General features: G+C 34.9%; 1 protein-coding gene across 9 annotated transcripts in view; it reads left to right on the forward strand.

Annotated features, from left to right (window-relative positions):
• The window catches only part of LOC145261151 (uncharacterized), a 1,211,790-nt gene that overhangs the window by 886,501 nt on the left and 300,289 nt on the right, over positions 1-25,000 (forward strand). For 5 of the 9 annotated variants that reach the window (XM_080119452.1, XM_080119454.1, XM_080119453.1 and 2 more), the window contains one exon: positions 20,510-20,662. The exons of the other annotated variants lie outside the window; for them this stretch is intronic. In XM_080119452.1, coding sequence (XP_079975578.1) covers positions 20,510-20,662 — 153 coding nt within the window. The remainder of the gene's footprint in view (positions 1-20,509; positions 20,663-25,000) is intronic. 9 annotated transcript variants of the gene reach the window in all.

Below are 25,000 nucleotides of genomic sequence, written 5' to 3' on the forward strand. Positions count from 1 at the left end.
TACCCAGCAGCAATATATTACATATGAAAGATGCTGCTGTGAAATTTCCACAAGTCCCACTAGTATGAATAAATGCGAAAGTTGGGTCCATTTTTAATGATAACGTCAAAACAATTTAGTTGCACGCGTTGTATAATATTTTCAAATGGTTACGCACGCGTCAAAAACATAACATTGGGTATTTTCTTTTCCTTATATTTGGCCATTATTCAAGAAATCTTTAATCTCTTGTCTTTGATGGTTTCTTTGTGTCTCTTTCGTACCTATCATCATCATCCTCATCGGTTCTGGATATGACCTTAAACTATATCCGATGGTGAGGCCCCAGCTTGCGGGCTTTAGGGAGTGTGGAGCCAACCTTTAATTGCCATTGCTCCCAGGTCCACTCTGACCCGGACTGGTAGTACCTGGTAGGGTCCCAATTATGGGTTAAATAGAAACCGATTTGAAAAAATATATATTCTATTAAAAAATCGTTCTTCAAAATTTTTGGATTCGGCAATAAATAACCTGGAAAGAGCTGATATGCCGTAAAACAAAAACAACCATCATCATCATCATCATCATCATCATCGTATGAATCCAAAGATTCTTTTGTTGGCATTGGCTTCCCCGATATTTTTCTAGTCAGAAGCATCCCTAGAAATACTGACGTCGGTTATGAATATTAGTGTGAACACTGAAGAAGTATAATTTTTCGGAAGAGTGTAAACTCGCGTGCGTAGAATATTTCACCTAGCTCATTTCCCCAGCCGAATTTGCAGAAATTAAAAATCTAGCTATCCAACCCTCTACTCAGGTTACCCCATATAAATCTGGTCCCTACCACAGTATCAGGCCACGCTTTAGCGGAAATATGCTTTGTTTGGGGTTAAAAAATAACCTGAGTTTTATTAATTTTGTAATGTTATCTGCATTTAATAATAACCCGATCGGCTAACATGCAAAAAATATTACTCTAAGTGAAAAATATGTAATTACAAGTTGGGGAACTGGCTTGTAATGTATACGGGGAACGGCTCAGTTGTTCTGGTATTGCAGTCATACTTGTACTTGTAGTGGACTGGTTGATATATTATATATATCCCCCAGTCGTACAAAATATGGGAAATGATTTGAATTGGGAAAGGAAAAATGAATTGCTTTGAGGAAGGAACGAACAACGGGTTTACTTGAATTAAACGAACTAGGATTTATTTCGTGAAGAAACAAGTGAAAGAAAAGGGTACAATACGTGTTCATGTCCGCGTTCGTCTCTCGCTGTTTACTGATGAGAAGTAAAGTCTATTGTAGTATATATATAGAGAGAGAAAATGAGAAAAACTCGATCCAGGTTATGGAGAGAGAAACCATATAATGTGTACATACTGTCTGTTAGCTCGTGCCCCCTACATAGTAGCAGGGGACGTGACGCGCGCGGACGCCCCGAAAGAGGGGGGGAATGGTCCGACGACCGCTCAGCTCGAGAGCTGGTCCGAAAAGGCTGGAAACAGCTTGTCTCTTGCTTTTTATAGTTGTTTTCAATAGTCTTTTGCGCACGTGTGGATTTCGTTTGAAAAGGAAGTGATGTCGTCCATCTGGGCGCACATGTGCGTACGTTAGCGTGTGTGTGTGTGTATACACGTGAATGTGAGTGTATGTACGCGAACGTGAATACATGTACGTGTGTGGACGTGTGCGCGTATGTATGTGACAAGTAATATGGCTTGAGATGTGAACGCGTGTTTTTGTGTGAGACTAGGACAGGCTCCCACATATTCCTCGGGTTTAACTACATCTTCATTGGTATGATACACGTCCGTTTTATAAGGAAGATGGTCTCTCTCTCTCTCTCTCTCTCTCTCTCTCTCTCTCTCTCTCTCTCTCTCTCTCTCGAACCTTTTCAATTGCTAAAATGACGTAGATAAACCACAACCCGGACAGATCAACCTACCGTAATGTCGTAGGCTCGGCTCGCAAGGCTAAAACAAAGACAGAAGAAAAATAACAAAGAGATAAACGTGTGATTTCAAGCCGCGCTGGAGTAAAATCTGCTTTTTGTTTTCCACTTGGAGTTCTTTATTTTAATTTCCGGTATATCAAAGGCGCATGTCCGGTAATCTCTCAACTTCCAATATTCAATTGGGGCAAATTGAAAAAAAAAAATTATTCACGAATCTTAAGTAGGACGACCCCCAGTGTGTTTGCGATATCGTGGTGGACGATAACTAGGGTTGTGATAACAGAATATTCTTTTCATTCTCAGTAGTAGTCGTAGTAGGCAGGCAGGCTCGAACCCGTACTGCGAAGGAGGAAAAGAACATGAAAAAAACGTGACGTCTTCGCAATTGCGTCCATCGCAAACCGAAAGTGGCGAAGGTTTAAATTAAGGCTAGTCAATCAAAAAGAGGGGATAACTTTCGAAAATATCAACTAAAAATCGACCCCCTCCTTGATGTAAAAAAAATGCCCAGTTGAGGGTGAAGGAATTAATGTTTTTGGATATTTTTTCGATATTTGTCGTCCAAAGGGTCGAGCGTCAAAACAATACCGATCTCGTAAGAATCTGTCGCCACTGCCGAAAGTTTTATGCAAACAAAATACATACATACATACATACATTTAAACAGACAGGTGAGATTTATATTATAAATACTTATTTCTCTAGCTCGCTACATCGTGTATATAATGTCATTTTTTTTTTTAATTTTAAGTAGGTCATAGAGAGATTTTGTTTTGGTGTTTGAGACTAGTTAAAATAAACATTAGTTATATCCAGAGTTATAGCATCCCCTTTTATTTTGGCCTTGTGCCACATTTCATGTGTTTTTATCATATGAATAAATATTGTAAATCTACCAACGATTGATGGACATCGTCTCCTATAGAACAGTGAAAATAACTTTCTTGTAATGTATACGGGGAACGGCCCGGTTGTGTTGGCATCAATCGACGTTGTCTCTTAGGGAAATGCGTGGACAGGTTTAAATCGAAAACTCGGTGCGTCACCCGAATGAGTAATCACCTCTTTAATCACCTTTGACTTCTCGATTGAAATGCATTCTTCTACCTAAGTGTGGCTCGTTAATTATCCCAGATAGATAAACCGATTCGTTTGCGTCTTTTTCTTTAACAATTTACATTACAAGCTGTCCACTAAAGGCAAGTGTTTTCTTTCAATGTATTTATGGCGGTCTTACGTTTTAATGACAGGGTAATCATGCTGTATCGCTAGGAATGTAACCTTAAACCCCGACCTTCAAAATCAGTTTATCCGAATCGCCACAAGGCAAAGAACTATCATTTATTTAAACTGCAAGTTTAACGCTGAAAGTTTTTCTTTTTTTTCTTTTCTTTTTTTTTTTTTGTTACTTTTTTTACTTTCTTTTTATCTCAACACTAAACTTTAAAATGACGGTTTTATGAGCTTTCGGATATGCTGAAAACGAATATCACATTTAAATTGTGTGTAGACAAGTAGTTTTCTGGATATTGGTATCTTTACTATCCAGTGTAATTCCACTGGTGGTCATGTTTTTCCCCCGATTGAACAAGTATTAATGCGCATGCGTGTTACAAGACATCCATTTTCTCCCCATGTTAAGAATGGATAACGCCATATTGGCAATAATTAAGTAATGCGTTTGAAAAAAATGTCTTAATATCCAGAAAACTACTTGTCTGGGCAAAATTTTTGATTTTGCTATTCATTTTCAGCATACCCGAAAATCTATACAAGTCGTCATTTTATAGGTGAATGTTAAAGTGGAAAGAAAGAAAAAATTTAGCTTTTATTTATTTTTTTTTCAAACTCATATTAACGAAGAAAATCAACAAAGTTGTTATTGATTGTCAGAATAAGACTCTCGTCTCATTAATTTTACAACCCTTTCTCTCTCGAATAAATAAATAAATAAATAACATGAAATTTTTGTGGTTTAATGTTTAAAGAAGAACGAGAAGGCTTGGCAACAGTGAAATGAAATCTACATTAACAGAAAATACAGAAACGTATATTGGTTTAGTGGGAAGGGTTTTGAACTTTAATAGATTCTTTATTTTTTTGATGATATCTTTCTGTAATTTTAACACAATCTGACTTAGACATTGGAAAAATTTAAAAGGAAAAAAAAACAAAAAAGAATGCAAAATTCGAACAATATTAATGCAAAATAATGTCTTTTAAATGTTGCCCATTTTCAGCTTCGCATGTTTATGCTTATTCCAAAACATTATTCATGACAGATTGCATGATTTCTGGATTGCGATATAACTCTCTTATTTCGTTCCTGATGTTTTCCTTCAATTCTTGCAGGGTTTGGGGGTTTGTTAACATAGGTTTCGAATTGTGGTTTGACTTTGGTGTCTCTTACATGAAAATGGCGTCTATAAGCTCGTTGAGTCAAAACAATTGGCCCCTGATTTTTGTAAAACAATTTCACAACTTGCTTACGTTGTTCAATGCTATACTTATCTATAATTAATTTGCAAAATAGTATCGGTAAAATTATGTGAAATAGAGAAAAAAAATAATTATTAATGGAAAAATGACAAAGATTTTCAATCCTTCGGTGACTTTTTAGACACGCTGTATGAAAAGAGTTAATCTTGGGAACAATTCTCTTTTTTTAATTTATTTATTTTACTTTAGCAAGTTTTAAGAGATCAAGGGGTTAATCCCTTCTGGAGCTAACACTTGATTCTGTTATGATTTAAATTTATATCCGAGAGCTCTTTTAAGAATAAATGCTGTTCCCTTTATGGCTGCTATTTGTATTTCGTTACAGCTTGGTCTTCCAGGGATTGCTTCTGGGTATTTCTGAAGATTCTTTTTTATTAGGCCAGTTGCTTCTATCACAAACGGTATAATGTTTATTTCTTTTAGAGATTATGTCGTTTTTAAATCATTTTTAGGTCTTGATATTTTGTTATCTTTCCCCGTTCAGCTCTATTAAGGCCAAAATCATTTGGGACTGTGACATTGAAAATGAGCGCAGTTCTTGCGGGCTTGTTCCATATCACAATATCTGGCTTTATGGCCTTTTCTTTTATGTATCTGCCTGCCTGTATGTCTTTGTCATAGAACACGGTCACATTTCTGTTTGGTGGTGGTTTATGTTCCCAGATGTTCGTCGATCTGTCAAGTTGTATTTCTTCACAAATCTTCCGATGTAGGTATTTACATACTTTGTTGTGACGGACAGTGTAAAGACCATCTGCCAATAAGATTGGGCATGCAGACATTAGGTGGCTTGGGCTCTCAATCGCTGAGTGGCAAAACTGGCATTAGTCATTTGCATGTATGCCAGCCATTTTTTTTAAATCCATTTGTGAGTAAGCCCTGATCTTGATAATTCACTTTTTGTTTTATTTTACTTCAGTCGAAGTTCTCAGAAATCAAGGGGCCCACGACCTGGGGCTAACACTTGAAGTCTATATGAGATACATAGATATTCGAATGTTCCATTAAAGTTCTTTATCTTTCAAGCACTGAGCTAGTAAAGAAATTGAGAACAATTTTTTTCTCCCCAATTAAATTTTATACATTGTAGTATATCTTTCATGTTGGTCTCATGGTCTTACTGGATTCCAGGACAAGAATTTATCTAGTCTGATGGAGTATCCAGCTTAATTCTATTACTTGAGGTAATATCACTTGGAGAAGGTGTACCATTCCTCGGAAAAGCTGTGGAGTAGCCGTAGTGAGGAGATCTTATTTGGGCTGCGAATACTATGTGATTTTGAATATTTGGTCAGGGTTTACGTCTATGGAAAAAGTATCCTCATGCCAGATTGTTCTGACAAACCCCTGTACAGAGAGACCTTAGACACTCGAGGATAGTGTCTAGTAGGCATTCAAGTTCTCTCCAGAAGGCATTCAAGTTCTCTCCGTAGACATTCAAGTTAGAGACCTTGGTGAAAGATTAAACAGACCTGTTGAAAGAGAGAGTTCATGAATGTGTATTGAAGTTAGTAGTAGGAGCATGTGGGATAAGGAGAGTTCGTATGTGTACCGCGTGCGGTTTGTGTGAAGTTCGTGTGCGGAGATAACTTTGTTGGCTTGTTTGTATTCACATCGACCCAGGACCAAAGGCCCGGGCGAAGCTGCGCCCCAACTAAGGAGGGCGTTGTCAGCAAGAGTCGTAAAGGGAAAAAGAGACCTTTTTTAACCTTTTATAAACTCAGTTATGTGGTCAACTCACCTGAGTGATGATATTTGGTTGGACAAGCCAGAAAAGAAAGTTGACTGTTACAACCAATCAGCATTGATTTTATAAAACAAACATATTCAAAATCTTAATGCGCGAATATATGCTGCTATATGGTGTTAGATATTTCGAGAATAAATTCCCTTTTCCAGAGACTGTAGGTGTTTCATATTAGTAATATCATATTTTTTTTATTCAATATGGTCCTTTTACACACTGATTTTGTTGTCGCGAAACAGTGTTATGCTTTATTTTTATTATTTTTTTGGATCGGTATAATTTCTAATATTTGTGTACTTCTGTACTCCTCTTAAATGTTATTCTCACACGACGCTTTATTCAAAATTCCGTACAAATTCCTAAGTGTTATGTTTGACGTTCATCTTCGTCGCCAACTGTTATGTTTGCAGGTTGAACCAAATAACGTATAAGGCAATACAAATGAAGACTCAACAAACAAAGGTAGATCAATAAGAAGTGTATTAGGAAAAGTATATTCACAGTATATTTACATAATGGTTGACAAGTAAGAGAGTCTTGGATGGAGAACATATCTGCTCTCGGCTCGGCCTTCGGTGGCTTCTGGTTAACACACACTCAGACAACCGAGTCTTGTTATTTATGTGTAATATTATCCACACATGTAAATGACTGGGTGCCACCACAACACTAAGTTTGAAAAAGATTACTGAGTTCACCAAATACATCTGAAGAAAGTCAAAGGTTACATCGGCCGAAACGTTGTGATAATAATAATACCCAAGATTAGAACAGCAGGACGAATAATACAGATATTACATGAAACAGTACATTTGAAGCACCACTTAATTAAGAACTTTAATGGTGCATAGGATGGATGGATGATGGATGAGCCCCTTAACACTCCGGAGTCGTGGGGCGCTGCATTATTTCATGCAGCGTGGCTTGGGCAGCGCTCATCCCTCTCCAGGCACTATATACAGAGCATATCCTTCCCATATGGTCACCCGCCTGGTACTGGTCAGGCTCATCGTTGCTAAACTTATATATATATATATATATATATATATATATATATATATATATATATATATAAGGCATTTTGTGTGTGTGTGTGTGTGTGTGTGTGAGAGAGAGTTCTCTACGGACTCGGAAACGGTTGAGTCGATTTTTTGAAATTTCACACAAACGTACTTTATATGTTTAGCAGTGGTGTTAAGAACAGAAAAGGTTTTAATCGGGATACCCCCTCCCCGATTAGTATCGAAAGTCGATAATCAAAAACTCCGATTAATAAAGGGACAGTCTGATTTTGACCAAAATTAACATCCTTATATAGCCTAACATCACTAGTGCATCTTAGAAGTTTTATCACCGTACATCTAGAAGTATATGAAATCAACTGTAGGTTTTTTGGTAAGACAGGATCGGGTTCGAAATGAATGTTTCTGGTTAGAGTGCAATTGGACCATAATACTTGACTTTTGCATTTTAAGCATTAAGTCGAGACATTTTATAAAAATAATTTATGAAATCAACCGTAGTTTCTCTACAGTGCAATGTAAACTACCATGTATTCTGAACTAAGTCACTGCATCGTTTTGGATCTACGACTAGAGCAGACAATCAATCGATTCGATTGAAAAATGTGCAATTACACAAATTTCGATGACAATAAAAGTTTTGAAGGTGTAGAACATTCGTTGATCCTAATTCCATCCCGGGCAACGTCGGGTCTCCTCCCTGCTACTATTGTGTGTGTGTGTGTGTGTGTGTGTGTGTGTGTGTGTGTGTGTGTGTGTGTGTGTGTGTGTGTGTTTTGTTGTTACTTTGAGCGATACAGCTATGTTGAAACTGGTGACGATGCGTTTCCTGAGTGTTTGAGAGAGAGAGAGAGGGAGAGAGGGAGGGGGGAGACAGTTCTGGGTGATGTTATTCCACCTCGGTCTTTTCATCTCTCTGTTAAGTAAGTGGAACTGTGTGAGTAAACCATTGATCAATTCATTGTAAGAAGATTTCGAAGGAAATGAAATGCGAGTTTAACTCAAGTGAAGGAAAAATAAAAAACACGTGTGAAGCTTTCAGGGTTATTTTTGGAACGGAAAAGGAAGCAGATTCTCGCGTAAATATGATCACAATAACATTCAACAAATCCAACGTATAGCTGCAGCATCTTTCGTTGATGTTGTTGCTATTGTTGGAATCGTGAAGTAGAGACGTAGGAGAGGAAGTGGCACTTTGCACAATAATAATGAAAAACGTGTCTCGGGATTGTCTAGTCAGCATGAAGTACTTGTAGTTGGCCGTAGCTATTAGTTTGACTTGTAAGATAGCCGATTTTTACCCCTGACACCAAAAATAAGTCAGGACGGGTGCATACGAAATCGGGGAATGTTTGGTCCAAAAACACTGAAAGAAATCGTGGTTGCGCATCCTTCCTTGACATAAATTGATGCAGGGATAACCAAAGGACGACGGATCCTGATAATGATGACTCTTTTATTTTCACCAGAGACCGGTTAGCTATGTAGTCAGATATGCCTCGAAGGAAAGGGTTAAAAGTTATACATTATTGAAATTTATTTGAATTATTGCCACTGCACTCCCATCAATCAATGCTCAATATATTCTTGGGTCACGCCAAAAAATTTGAATATTATAAAATGTAAAAAAAAAAATTAAAAAAAAGAGTAATATGATGTTATTGGCTGCGTACAAAAGGTTTGCTACGAAATATGTTTTCCTAGTACCCCCAATAATCTATATATATAAAAAGCAATGTGTGTGTGTGTACGCACGCGCATTTTTTCTGTATGTCCGGCAAAGGTTTTTTTCGCGGAATTTCTCTGTGGGGTTAGTATGTCTTAGAACTTTTTATATACTCCTTAGATTATAATATCTACGATTTACGAAACGACGTCATAAATATCTTTCATTTCAGCGACATTTATCTTACAAAATTCGCGCTGTGAATTTGCTTTCTCTGCTACTGCTAAGGCATGATATTTGACCTAGAAAACTATACGTTGACATTCAGCCACCTGCGTTTTTTAAACACTTATTTTCAACTGTTCTCAAGCCCCTGCCTTCGTGGCGGCAGGCTATGTGATGAGACTATTAACATGAAGGCTTCGGGTTCGAGCCTATCTCCATTCCAAAACTTTTTTCGCTGTTTTTTTTTTTGTTTGTTTTTGTTCGTTTTTTTTTTTAATATTTAAACAGAGTTATTACTTCGCTTATTATTTAGTTTCTATTTTGTTTTATCTGCCCCCCCAACACATAAACCTACAAACAGCATGGCAACACCGGGTACACCCCGCTAGTCTATATATGTAAAAGTGTGTGTGTGTGTGTGTGTGTGTGTGTGTGTGCACTTTTTGTGTATGTCCGCAAAAGGCTTTTTTCGAAGGGGCGCTTGGTCGGCTCACTCCTTCTTAAAACTTTTTATATACTGTCTAAATCATAATATATACAAGTTAAGAACGGAGGTCGCTTCTATCTTTAATTTGCTCAATTTTTATGGGCTATTTTCGAGATTTTTTTTTTTTTTTTTTTTTTTTTGATCGACGCGTCTCCGTTTCGCTTTTCAGTATAAAAAAAAGCGAAACTGTGAAAACGAACTTGTGTTCTCGTCCCTAGACGTAATGCTGGGGCGGGGGGAAAACAGAAACTGGCTTGCAGCGCCAAACTGAAATCGCGTCATGTTTGACCTTAATAAAGTCAAACATCACGCGACTTAAGTTTCTCGCACCTGTCAATTTCACTTTATAAACGTTAAATTAAGACAGTTTTCATTTCCTCCCCCCCTCGTGGCCGAGATGGTTAGGTATCTGGGTTTTTCCCCTTTCGTTTCCACCTTCACGTCAAGGCTCCCGGTTCGAGCTTACCTTCCTACCCACACACATATATATATATATATATATATATATATATACATATATATATATATATATATATATATATATATATATATAATTACATGGTAGTCACCACTTATTAAGACCTGGAAACCACTCTGGGATAAGGGTTATTACGTGTACGGTAATCAGTGGATAATATCGTAGTAATCGTTGGTAATGGAGATTTGATAAAGTGTCTTACTTAAGAGGGAGGTTTATCAGGAATTTGTTCATGTTGGACTTGAAGACGTCCATATATATATAGATAATATGTATATATATATGGATGTGTGTTATCAGGTTGACAAACACGTTCCCGTTAGATCACTAAAGTTAACCGATGTTGAACCTAATCAGTACTGAAATGGTTACCATTTTAAAATATCATCTGCTCAATGTGCTCTTTGCTAATCTCAACCTTCTTTCCAGAAGTTATGGATTTCTTTTTACAACCGGAATCAATCAGTGTAGACTCAGGAGAATTGTAGTTGTGGATTGCGCAACCCTTGCTTCACAATTACGTACGCAAGCACTCTTACAGGAGATATATCTTTTCTTCGAAACTGAATGGGTCCTTTCTTCTTCTTCTCTCTCTCTCTCTCTCTCTCTCTCTCTCTCTCTCTAACAGAGAGAGAGAGGTATTAAATAAATTTAATGGATAATTATAAGTTCATTTACATGTTTCAAACGATCAAGACAAAAGCAACCAGGGATAGTATACGATCGTTTCAGAGACGATATTCCTGATTGTTTCTGTAACAAATTTTTACACCTACAGACACTAGTGTGTAATGCTTATGCAATTATCAGTGCAGGAAGTGATAATTACTGTTGGTCGAGAGATTCGAACCTAGTCTATACAGCAAGCATTGTGTGTGTGAAACGGCACTAACCCTATTTGGGTTTAACCGGCTTCCTTCGAAGCGGGAATGTCCATGGGAGTATGAAATTCACAAACGATCCCCAGTTGCATGCATATCCCATATTAGGGGAGACGACGTTAGGCTTTTGCAACTCTTGCAGGGAGGTGTCGCCGTCCTCCTACATACAATGCCTGGAATTCACAAATTGGTCAACCATTTTAGTAATGACCGGGCTCAATGTTGCTTAACTTCGGTGATCTGACGGGAACCAGTGTGTCAACGTGGTTATGCCTTATACAGATTAGCTGACGCGTTATATCCTCCAGGTCACCGGCAACTACCACGTAATTAAAAGAAAATTAAGCACTTATGAATGCCATTTTCTTCGTAGTTGACAGTCAGGCAGAGTATTCAACAAGGAAATTGGAATGATGCGTTTTACTAAAGTTGACCGCTTTTTTCTTAATTCACTTAATAGGGTTCAACTTTAAGTTTCTTAAAAGGGCTCTATATAAATTTATACGTGAGTGTGTGATGGAAAGAGAGGGTGGGAGATGGTTTATGCAAGTCTTAGTCTGCAATATTCAAGTTTAGTTAGTATCTCTGGGAATTTAATCCTCGCATTGTAGTAGTGGGAGGGCCGTACCGCTTTAACTAGGAATATGGAAGTGAGAGAATGCTTCTGTATTTTAGCATTGGTTCTGTTTTTGTAGATGACCTGTATAATTTATTCTTTTGCTTGTATTACTAATATTGAATATATCTTTTGTTTGTGCATAATTGAGTGTTAAAAGAATTATAAAGTGTGTGTGTGTGTGTGTGTGTGCGTGCGTGCGTGCGTGCGCGCGCTTGCTTTGACATAAATAAAAACTGGAACAACTTTCCGCGTGAAATAGATCAAATGTTCAAGGCGCGTAATACAATACAGAACCTGCTAGTTCTTTGATAAGCGTTGATGTTTTTAGAGAATTTATTCATAAATATTTGAAATTCTTTCTCCCGTACTCGTATATATGTGTTCTATATATTACAAATGTCGACACATGTGGCATTCGCCGGAAATAAACATGAGAGTCTGTGGAATACTGCGCCCATCGCTGAACTCCTGATTACAATTTTTATACTCTTGTTTTTTTTTTTTTTTTTTACTCACTAGGAGGAATCACACAGGACATCATGAAACATTTCTCTTTGAGAATAACTAGTGGTGTCATCTGGGTTCTGACTAACAACAGATTAGATTCCCAGTACTCTCTACCACTTTCGAAAACCTTTGCAGATGAATTTGCGTTATCGCAACAGCCGCTTACAATTGATTTCTCGTTGACAGCGACCATTGGTCTTCACTAGAATTTCGGTGGCGAGGTCCTATTTGCACTCTTTCAGCGAAAGTCTGGCTACTGCTTTCTCTCCTCAGTCTTTCTATCCTCCCTTACTCTCCTCACTTATTTGGTGTGGCGCCAGTTTAGGGTGGCATACTCACACACACAAAAAAAGCAGATTCTTTCGATCCATACACTAAAAAGATCATCAGAAAAAATGAGAAAATTGGCGCTTCTAATAGAATTGGGACGAGACTTTCGGAAATCGTAAAACTGACATTCACATGAAAACAATGGTATCTACGTATTCCTCGTATTTTTAAAATGATTATATCCAAAAATTACAAAAATCGGTAAGGTAGAAAAAATTTTATTAAAGAAAATAAAAAAATAGAATTTGATGAATACGTTCGTAAAACACAGGAGAGTTCAAAAGGGAGGTAATTTTCCGTTTTGATTTAAACAAAGATGACAGCAATTTTTCATCTGCTAACATGATTAAAGTTGTTTTGTTTAGTAATTGAATAATATTCAGGTAATTTCGACTGCATAATTTGGAAGCTACCATTGTAACTTATTAGATTGACAAAAAAATCAGTTGAAACTATTGCTTTTTTATCTGAAAACTTCATTTATCAACTACAAAATCTCGTCCCAATAGTGTAGAAGCAACAGAAAATGTTTAATTAAACGGAAGCTCCCTGTTGACTTTAACAACGCTTGTTTAACTAAAAGAATGCTGCCTACAATAAATAAATATATATATATAGTGCAAAGTTGTGTTGAAAATTCAAAGACTCACGTTTTCTTTTTTATAACCTTCGTTTATTTCCTGGATTTTTCCATTACAGCTGTTTCATTAATGAGTAGCAATTTTATGATTTATATTTCCATAAAAATATCCTGTCCCCACAACAAAACTTTGCACTATATATTCTCTGTCCCTATTAAATAGACACATTGAGCTTAACTCAAAATTAACGGTGACTGGTTTTAAAATAACAATCTAGACCTGTTAAACGAAAACGGTATACATTGAAAGTAACGACATTTCAAAAACAAACTTTAATATATATATATATATATTTTTTTTTTTTTTTTTTTAAATATAATTATCCACTGATACGTGTTTCGTCGTCTACGACTCATCAGAATGGCTGAATCTGATGAGTCGTAGACGACGAAACACGTGTCTGTGGATAATTATATTTTTAAAATAACATATATATCGCTCTCCATGTGGGGGTACCAAATTAGTTAAAGGGAAAATTATTCCCAACTCGCATTTAGGTAAAAATGCCCTTTCGTAAATAATTGAATTCATTCAAGACGTATAAAATGATCTACTGAAATATTGAGCACTTTACAAAGCCCATACTAACAGAGCAAAATAATTAATAACGCATATGTACACATACACACTTGTGCTTACAACAAAACCCTGTAAAGAAATAAAAAAATAATAATAATAATAATAAAAGGGAAAAAAAAGCAAATTAAATAGATTACCAAATAATGAAATTAACAAAACAATAACAGAGTATTAACCAATCGGCTATTTACGTAAAACCCATTACGAAAATTAACGATCACAAAAAACGTTTATCGAAATTTACGAAACGCTCGTAAAACACTTTTTTTTTTCGCTGATGTTGTTTTCCATTTTTTTTTTTTTTTTTTTTTTTTTTTTTACAACTTAATACCAACACGGCGCGAAGAAAGAACGCATGAAACTTGAATTAATTGATGTTTTTCTTGGTATTTTTTTAACGAATAAACACACATTCAGGCTGACATTTGTAATCTTTAGGTTGTGCATGAAATGAGTTTTCAACGGAACGAAGAAAAGGCATTTTATTTATTTATTTATTTATTTATTCATTTATTTATTTATTTATTTGTGTGTGGGGGGTGCTTCTTCGTTATAATAGCTAAATTCGAAAATCGAAATTGTTAATTTCAAGTAAAACAATGGTATCTACTTACCTGTCATGTCGAATTTAGTAACATATCCAAAAATTACGAAAAACGATAAAATAGAAAAATCAGGAATAACGCGTACAGAAATATGGCGGCAAGTTGAAATGCAAAATGTTCATTTCAACTTGTCGACATATTTCTATTTCTTTCTGCGCATGCCCAAATTTAGTTCATTTTTTTTTTTTTTTTTCAAGTAGTTTAATATTAAATCTTACTTGGTTATCTCACGATAGCTACATCGGTAGGGAACGCGTCTTGCGCGTTAGATGTTTTAGTTTCGATTTCTAGCTGATACAAAAATCGTTTTTTTTTTAACTGTTGAAATCATTACTATATATTAGATGCAATATAATAGTTAATAGAGAATTGGTTCTGTAATAATAAAGACGAAATCTGCATGAAAAAAAATATATTTAAGCGTATTTTACTACCCTTCCTTCATGCTAGTTTGTAATAAAAACTTTTAAAATTGTCAATAATGTCTTTTTCGTATTCGTTCCGTTAAAAATCTCATTTCGAGATTTCACACAGCCTTATTATTACGAGCATTTGTGTGAATAGATGAGTATTCTTAAAGATTGCCATTTTCTTTCGGATTGATTTTATTTCAATTTGCATTCAGTTTCGAATTTCAGGTTGTAATGACAAAAATTATTGTTGTGAATCAAAGGTTCACGATTTCGCAAGTGCTAAATTTACCAAAAGAACGTTGTGAATGAAAAAGAAAGGAACATGGCTAATGAACAAAACATATTTAAAAAATAATCCCGTGTTTTCAAAATGCTTTGATTGACAAGAGTGTTACGTAAATTTTGATTGTCGGATTTCGCTACAATAACGAAGAAAAACTAAAGAAAAAAAAATTAAACTACTTCTCCTGAAAATTTTAGCAATACCAGGAAAAAGATGCCTGAAACCATGTTCCTTTCAAGCCATTCTAATGCGGTTTAAGCATGTTTTGATTCCGATTCAAGTTTCGTTAACTTCCATGAAGCGTTTCTGAAATCGTTAATCTCCATAATGCGTTTTACGGAACTAGTCGATGGACTTTATGATCATATACTGCATATATATCATAATAAATATTCGGGTACAAAGTATAAAATAGTTAACTGTCGATAACTCATGAACAACAGAATAAAAAGCGACAAATAATCTGTGGTAAACGCAGTAGAATTAAATTCTCAACCGACCCGTATACTTTCAATGTGTGGAAACTGTTTGCATGATTTTTTTTTTTTTTTTTTTTTTTCAGAATTTTATTTTGATGTTTGTCTATTATCGAAAAACGAAATTGAGGCTATTGTTCAACTTCGCTAAACTTGGGCGATTAAATATGGGTTTACGAAGTTTTTTTTTGGGGGGGGGGACTTGCTACTCGGACTTGAAACTCAGAAGTGAGTGGTGCATTTGTTTGTTTCCCCACGAGAGCAAATTAGACACAAGGTCGTTTTTTAATGTGTGGGGGGGGATCAAATAAATAGCAATTGTCTCATATAAAGGGTTTTCCCCACACTGACCAAACCTAATTGACTTCAGAAGTAATTGTCTGATATGAAGCCCCCCCCCCCATAGACCAAAACTGATTACTTTAAGTGCTACACCTGAAGAACGGGTACTACACTTTGATCTTTACTCCCGGGCCAAAAAAGGCGGGAGTTTAAGTGAGTGACAGAGTAAATAAATTATTTATAGTTAAATAAATAAAAAGAACTTATATCATTTTGACTTCCGCTTTCTGTTTACCGGAAGTTATGACGATGTACACCAATGTCCTTTTTGATTGATGTTTACGTAATGGTTTCCAGTTTCCATATAATTGAAAATTTAATAACGTAAACTGTTTTTTTTCCTTTAAATATATTTATTTATTTTGTAAAATAAAATATTTTAGATTTGTGGTGAAAACAGGGAGAGTTTTTAAAATTGGTTATCGCTGTTTAAACAAAACACTACTTTTTAAAATGTGCGTATGAACACAGTGAATAGGTCTAGCTTAGGGCGCTGCAACGGTGAATTTGATATGCAAATGAGTTGAAAGCGGGTATTATAAATAAGCACTAATCTATATATCTATAAAAGTGAGAATGTGTGTTGGGGTGACACTTCTCAACCTATATATTCAACGAATTTTTGATCTGCAGACATGAAATTTGTTATAGAGGGTATTCAGACATGTGGAAAACTTTTTAGTCGGTTTTCATCTGGATAAAAGAGCTACTGGAGAGTCAAAATTCTAAAATTGGTACGGATGGATCGGATTTTTATCTGTTTGCCAACTGTTTCACGAATGCGCATGCGTGAATGGTTTACGTGACAGATTTCTTTTGTTAAGAATAAGTAGGATTGAAAACACTTTTTAAAGACTGTGTCAAGCTGGCCCTATGGTTATCGTATTTGACTCACTATTTTTAAGTTTTGGTTTCGATCTCAGTTCGAGTATTTTTGTTACTTACAAGAAGTGAACTGTTCCGAAAAAAAATAAAATAAAATACTCGCATGCACATGTCTCAGATTATTTCCGTTTTGTTCTGGGGGATTTTTTTTTTTTTTTTGCTTCATTCATTTTTTTTTTTTTTTTTGCTTCATTCATTCATTTTTTTTTTGCTTCGTTCATTTTTTTTTGCTTCATTCATTTTTTTTGCTTCATTCATTCATTTTTTTTACTTCATTCATTCATTTTTTTTGCTTCATTCATTCATTTTTTTTTTGCTTCATTCATTCATTTTATTTTTGCTTCATTCATTTTTTTGCTTCATTCATTTTTTTTGCTTCATTCATTCATTTTATTTTTGCTTCATTCATTTTTTTTCTTCATTCATTTTTCTTTTTTTTTTGCTTCATTCATTTTTTTTTTGTTTCATTCATTTTTTTTTTGTTTCATTCATTCATTCATTTTTTTGCTTCATTCATTCATTTTTTTTGCTTCATTCATTCATACATTTTTTTGCTTCATTCATTTTTTTTCTTCATTCATTCATTTTTTTTTTTTGCTTGATTCATTTTTTTTTCTTCATTCATTTTTTTCTTGCTTTTTTTCTTGCTTTTCAATTTTAACCCATTTTTTGACCTCTTAAAAACAATTTTAATTTGCTAAAATGGCATAAAAAACGACCCGTAAAAAATCCAATCACTTGAAGCCCCTAGCGCTGCTCTGCGATTTTTAGTTTCGGAGCAGATAGAGTTTGAAAACATGAAGACAGACAGACAGACAGACAGACACATAGTCGTTTATATATTAGATTATGACTTCAAAATATGTCCATATCACGGCACATTTTGAAAGACAGAAAAGAAGTGAATGTTCGTATGGCGCATCGGAATTGATTGTAAAAATTACTGGCGCACGAAATGTAAAGGTTGGTCATCCCTGTTCTAGTTAAAGAAGTGCAGTAGTTCATATACTGCACTTCTTCAGTTTAAAAACCTGTGGATGAAAACGGCGACAACTGTTGAAATTTGTAATCGTTGTTTTAGTAAAGCAAAAAAGCACTACTTTAAAAAAAAAAAAAAAAATGTGCATATGAAAACAGTGAATAGGTTTAGAACGCTGTAATAGTGAATTTAATATGCAAATTAGTCGAAAGCGATTGATACAAATGAGTGTTGATTTTAGCATCTCGTTGGAATGTGTACTAAAGATCATATAAAAGAGGAAAGACGGAAAGACTCTTGTGCCTTCCAACTAGTGAGAAAAGAGACTTGGATTTTGACCGCCATTACAGTCGATTTAGCGGCATATCAAACCGAAGAAAACCATTAAAATCTTACAGTGTGAAGTACTTTAGATTGTTTTTTTTTAATTATTATACAAATACTCTATTGAATCGTGATTTAGAATTCCACATTGTTTTTCATTCGAATTAAAGTAATTGGGGCGGGATATCCTTTATTGGATGCGTTTTTTTATATAATAAAAAAAATCAAAGTAAATGTTATTTTTTATGTAAACTTTTAAAATGTATTTATTATATATTAGGTTGTTGTATAAGTTCCCGCTGTTTTTTTTATTTTGTTTTTTTAAGAAAATCCAAGAATTTTAACAACAAAAAGTAAGTTCGTGTGGGACACAAGCTCTAAGTTTTTGTGTGAATCCCATCGACTGAAGGTGGCGTGAAATTGTCGCAAAATCACACTTCATCTTTTCACCCAATTCTCTACATGTCTGATGGCCATCTTCTTTTAAAAGAACTCTCTAGATGGTTTTCGTCTCTCTTGATTGATTTTCCGGAACGAGGAGCGTCATTGAAGTCAAAATTACCGTCTTTGAATCTGGTAAACCAATCTCGAACAGTTCTCTAAACTATAGCGTTTTCTCCATATACGGCACAAATATCCTTGGTCACTTTTTGACCTCGATTAAAGGCGAAAAGAAGGAAGTGTCGAAAATGTGATTTTTTTTTTATCTACTTGACAATCCATTTGACGGTTCTGAAAAATGAGAAAAAATTATATGAGCAAAAAACGATGACCATTATTTCGTAGAACAAAATAAGTGCTTTCTAATGATATATAACACTTTGCCAAACATCAAAACATATTTTAGAACAAAATTATTTTCTGAAACGGTGGATACTCATGCAACAACCTGAAAAGTATATTCTTTATTATATAAAATCATTCTGAAAATAAAAAAAATAAATTTAAATGTAAAGGTTTGAAAAATATTTTTTATTACAAGATATTTTTTCAAAATAAAGACTATTTTTACGTAAACTTTTAAAATTAAACTGAAATTACGTAAACATTAATGAGAAGGTACTTTTCCTTAATATACACCGGCATGACTTCTCTTAAACGGGAAGCGGAAGTTGAAACGATATAAATCATTTTAATTTAATCTATTTTACTACCTTGTCAGCATTAAGTAAAGCAATCGCTTCGGCCGCCATTTTGGTTCTCTTTTGTCGATAAGATACACGAATACATAAATAAAATTCTGAAATGAAAAAAATCTCAGTTTCCACACGTTAAAAGTATGCGGGTCGGTGGAGAATTTAATAATTCGGTATTTTTTATGCTTTAGCGGCAACTCAAAAATTGACGACTTTTTTTATGTTTTCAGGTCTGCTGAAAACAAATATCACATTCAAAGTTGGAGCATAGATATTAAGACATTTTTCCAATGTATTACTTAATGAATTTCAGTGGCCGTCATCATTCTTAACACGAAGGGGTTGAGGTGTTTTGTAACATGCATGTGTATTAGTACTCGTTCGGTTGGGGAAAAAACATGGTCGCCAGTGTTAGAAATTTGACAATTACATCATGCCTCCCATCGTATTTGCTGCAGGGCGATTCGCCTTGGCGGGCTTTTTGCATGCTATCCTTTCTTTTTTAGTTCCGACCAGGGCAGCCGTACGAGAAAGATCAATGGCACTTACCCACCGCATATGAGGTATTTTTGGAGCTTCCAACCTTCGTCTCTTTGAGACTTCAATTTTAAACCTAAATGATTAGGCTAATATATTATTATGTGTGTCTCCTTGACACTTTCATTTTAAGCTTAAATAATTAGGCTCAATTGTTATTATATGGGTTTCCCAGAGACTTTGAGGTCTGAATTGCCGACCTGTTATTAAGGACCTTTCCTTCAATGAACATTAATTATGAACTTCTGTAATATCGTCTCTAGGCGAGAAGTGTATCTTTTCGTCAGAAGGTATCATAAAGACCCCCTTCAAACAGCTGTAAACTCAGATCTTCGAAGGCAGATGAACCTGCATCCAGTTCCTGTCGAAGATAAATGACTATCACCTTTCGAGGTTGTTAACAGGTCTTTTTACAGAGCCAAAACGGGCATTCCTTTTTGCAACCGAGGAACTATAAAAATTTGTATTGAATTTTAAGGTAGGCCTTTGTTGTATTTTATTTTATTTTGCCACTGTCATGGAGCAAAAGGCACGTGAGATAAAATATCTTACACCAGTAAAAGCATAAGGGATTACATTGGATAATAAAGGTTTTAATATCCAGAAAACTACTTGCCTGTCCCAAATTTAAATGTGATATTCGTTTTCAGCATACTCCAAAACTTAAGAGTCGTCAATTTAACGGTAAATGTTGAGTTGTAGTTAAAGAAAAATACCCCACACGTCAAAAATATATGGGTCGGTGGAGAATTTAATAATTTTATTGCGTTTGCTATAAATTATTTATTGTTTTTATTTTTCATTTTTACGGATTCTCAAGTGTTAACTATTCTGGACTTTTACCGAACCTTTTTCATAAAATTAAAAAAGAAGAGAAAAAACATTGGCTTTCTTTTTGTTTTTAAGAATCCGACCCAAAAATATTTCCTTTAATCTCGATAATGAAGTCTGCACAGAACGCGGCGGAAGTCCGCCACCGTCTCACAACAATTCTGCACTGGACCACAATGCACCACTCTCACCCATCCCACACGTCGAAGCACCAAACACACAAAATGGGTGAGTGGACATGTCTTTTTTTGTTATTATTTCTTTTTATTTTGTTTCTTTGGTTTGTTAAGCACTTATTTATTTGATTACTTATTTTCTGGAAGCTGTTAGCCTCTATTTACGTGTCTATGAAACCTGCGCAGACGCGAGATCCAAACGTGTTTGTCGACGTATGTTAGAATTCATGAAAGAGATATCTAGTGGCTATCACAAAGATTTATACATGCGACTGACGATCGCTTGTGAATTCCATAATCCCGTGAAACTCTCTACTTCGGAGGAACGGAGGAAGCCGGTTAAACTTGTTGGTGCCATAGAACAACAATAATAACACCATAACGAAGATTGATACTGGTGCACTTATAACGTTATTATTTTGAAAGCCATTCTTAACATGGAGAGGGGGGATATTCTGTAACTATTCTGTGTTTCCACCTAACCATTTAATAAAAAAAGAGGTTAATGTGTACTGGTTTTCCAACCTCCAAAGAGTTTTTATTCTGAAAACCATTCTTAACGTAAGGAGGTTGGAGTGTGAGTTTATTCTGAAAGCCGTTCTTAACGTGGGGAGGTTGGAGTGTTTATTCCGAAAGACATTTTCATATTTTCAACCTCGCCGTAATTAATTTCTTAAAGGTAAGTCTTCGGGTGGTCCCCCAGTGCATTTTTACCAAAAGAAAAAAAAAATATCGTGAAGCTTTAACCTGAAAAAAAATATATTAAAAAAAAACAGCGCGGTGACAAAAGTGCACAAACACCCAAATATTCACAGAAAGTCTCTATAGTCAATTTGGTGATTTTTCTAGAATGATAACAAAGAACAAAAGGGTTAAAAAAAAATGTAAATAGTAAATACTCTACAAAAAATTGTTACCAAAGGCAGGCTTAGTTACTCTTCTACCTACTTGGATAAGTTTTCTTCGTGTACGTTTTTATTTATTTTAAAGTGTTCTCTTACTTTAAAATAAAGGTAACATAAAGCCTGTCGCGTTAGAACACAAGACAAAATGGTGCTTTCATTAGAGCCATTGTCTAGTCACGATAATCGGTCAAAAATCTAAAATCAAACAAACAAGAACAAACTATAGTTATCTAAGATACTATACCATCCCGAATATTTTTAGAAATTAATATTTAGCAGTATGTCGCATATTTACTTATTTTGAATGTGAAAGATCCTTTTGAAAAATAGATTTTTAAAGGATTCGTAATCCAATGCTTTCTTTCACCAGTTTTTCTGCATTGCTATCAGCCTTCATAAATATTAATGAGAGGACGATTCCAATTTTTTACCGATTCCGTACTAAATTCCCGATTCCGATACTACAATTCCCGATTCTGATTCTTTATAAAATTCTAAATATTTAATTATGAAATAGTTTTTGTTTTTTTGATTATCGTAAAAACACGTTAAATCTGCATATATTTTCTCAAACGTAAAAAAAAAATACTTGTAAAGGGATGATCTATAGACTTAGTTTTACTGGTATTTAATAATCAATAAATATTTATTTCATCATTACTAGCAAACAAAATCAAATATTAAAAAAAAGAATCGTTTATGGCATCGGAAAATAGGTACTAATTTTTCCGATTTTCATACCGATCCCAATATCCTTAAAAGTTTCGATTTTTCCGATTCCCATATTCTATTAATTAGTCCCAACGCTATTAAATACGCACACAAACGGTAGTGTATCAATATAATATCCTTTTTAGTTTATCCTGCGACTGATATCGCATACAGATAAGCCGTGTGTATGTATGTATGTATATATATATATATATATATATATATATATATATATATATATATGGTACTCCAGCAAAGAGTGATCCATACTGAAATAATAACGTTATTATTTAAAAAGCCATTCTTAACATGGGGAAGGGAGGGTGTTTTGTACATATTCTGTACTTTAACCTTACAATTGAATTAAAAAAAAACATATCATAAAACTTTAATTAAACTTGGAAATACGATTTAAAAATAGCGGGGATCACTCTCTGCATTAGCATCATATATATATATATATATATATATATATATATATATATATATATATATATATATATATATATATATATATATAAGATGATGCATATATCGTGTAAAGTAGTATCAACTTTAAACAGCGCGTTTTGACTTTACTGTCAGTGCGAGAATGTTACGTGACGTTTACAGGAACAAACAAACAAAACATAAATAAATCTCCCTTTTTTTTCTTTTTTTTTTTTTAATCTCAAGTCGTTTATTCCTGTTTTTTTCTTTCTCCCCATCTCGACACCAGCTTTAAAAAGTCTCTCGCTGCTGCTCCGCTACACGCCAGTCGTAGACAGCCATTTCTTATACATCAATTTTTTTCAACCGCACATTTTCTTCTCCCGCACGCTGGCTACAGCCAGCCCATTCTCGCCTTCAATTTACCCGTCTGTCTCCTTCGGCGTCGGCTTTTTTCTTCTCCACCACGTAATGTCCTTTTTTATTTCTCTTTTTTTTTCTTTTTTTTTTTTCTTGTCGCGTCAGCTTGCGCACACTTCTTAGTTTGCATATGTTTTTATTTATTTATTTTTCGGCTCCTGCTGCTAATACAATCGCTTGCTATCTATCTTTCGGCTGCTCTTGATATTTTCATATGCGCTCGTATGCGCTATGTTACTGTTGTAGACCCGTGCTAGGGGTTACAAATGAAAGAAACCACAGGTAATGTAAAGTGTATAAGATATAATATGTATTCATCATAAAGAATACAGGAGCCACTAAAGTGGTATAAGAGGAACGTGTTCGTAGCATGCGGTTAAACCTGGTATGAATGTCTCCATATAATTTCTGAAACCAGTGGTATTCATAGGACTGGTTGATTCCAGTTCTGAATTAGGGGTGCTTTGTACCCCATAACAGTTACAAGAAATGTATTACGCTAGTACAGAAAGTTATAAGAGAGGGGGGTGCATCGATGAGGGGTAAGCGAGAGGGAAAATCATCTAATATATAAAGGGTACTTGTTTGTATCATTTCAGCACGGTAACATAAGTGCATACTTGATAATTTTTCGTAATTTTTGGAATTTATACTAATTTCGAGATGACACGTAAAAATGTTTTCACGTGAAGTGCATTGCTTTAAAAGCTCATCAATATAAACAAGTACGAAAAAGTTCTGACGGGTACTTCAGTCGAATAACGCATATAAACAAATAAAAACTTCTTAACAAGAAGGCCGCTGCCGTTGCGTAGGAGTATGAGCCGAGAGAGGGCATGGGGCTGAAGGCGGTTACGTCTTAGCATTAGTGTATAATATTCAGTTACACGAGGTCACGTGAGTGTCCCACCCTTACTCGAATGAAAACTCTTACCGATTTTTTTTTTCTTTTTTAATCATTGTATTTTTCCTTTCTCATAGTTTTAAAAAATAAAACTATTGTCATTATTACGCAATTCCAGAGGGATATTGCCTGGTTTTCATTTCCTTGGGCTGCTTTTATTTGTTTGTTATTCTGTTCCGCCCTTACTGAAGCACTAGCCGTCCCGACCCGGCGTTGCACGAGAATTTATGTTCATTCATTTTTGTTTCACTTTCATTATTTATTTAAAACAATGACATTTTATATGCGGGGATACCTAGTTATTCTTTTGGTAAATAGGATGTTCGAAGTTAAATTCCATTATTACAGTATCGTTTGGTTATTAAACCATTAAACTATATTAAATCATTAAACTGTTAGTGAAGTTCGTTTCTCTCCTCGATGTAAGCGTTGTTTAAATAGAAATTCATAAGTTCAGAAAGTTGATTTTATTTAAATAAACATATTTATTTATTTAAAAATCAAATGTTCGGCGATATGGCGCTTCCTGTGGAACAGAATCAGTTCGTATTTATTTTCTTATTCCCCCCCCCCGCAGCAGATAGATATTTGATTGCTGCCCACCACAGCAATGTGTGACACAAGGTCCGAAAGTATGATACAGGCAAGCTCCCCGAAAGGAGAGGCACTATTTCCTCAACAGAAATTGCCTGAGCATCCCCGTCGGCATTCCCGCGGCATGGTATCACTAGAAAAGTAAAATCCGCGTGATCTTTAACGGCAATGTACATCGAACAGAAATCATTCCACTAATTCATTTCATGCGCGAACTACAGGGTGGTCAAAAAGTCAGGTAACATTTTAAAGAAAAACGATATTAGCAATACACGTATATTTAAGTACCATACATTGAAATATAAAATGAAACAAACATGAAATATGTTTATTTTGTTAATTGTCGTCCATTTCTCTCTATCAATCGCTGGAACCACTGATTGTGTAACACGTGTAATCATGTCAGCTGATATCCGCGCAATCTCCT

The sequence above is a fragment of the Euprymna scolopes genome, chromosome 37 (genome assembly GCF_053919585.1).
Source record: "Euprymna scolopes isolate OS-2025 chromosome 37, ASM5391958v1, whole genome shotgun sequence".
In the NCBI taxonomy this organism is placed as follows: domain Eukaryota; kingdom Metazoa; phylum Mollusca; class Cephalopoda; order Sepiida; family Sepiolidae; genus Euprymna; species Euprymna scolopes.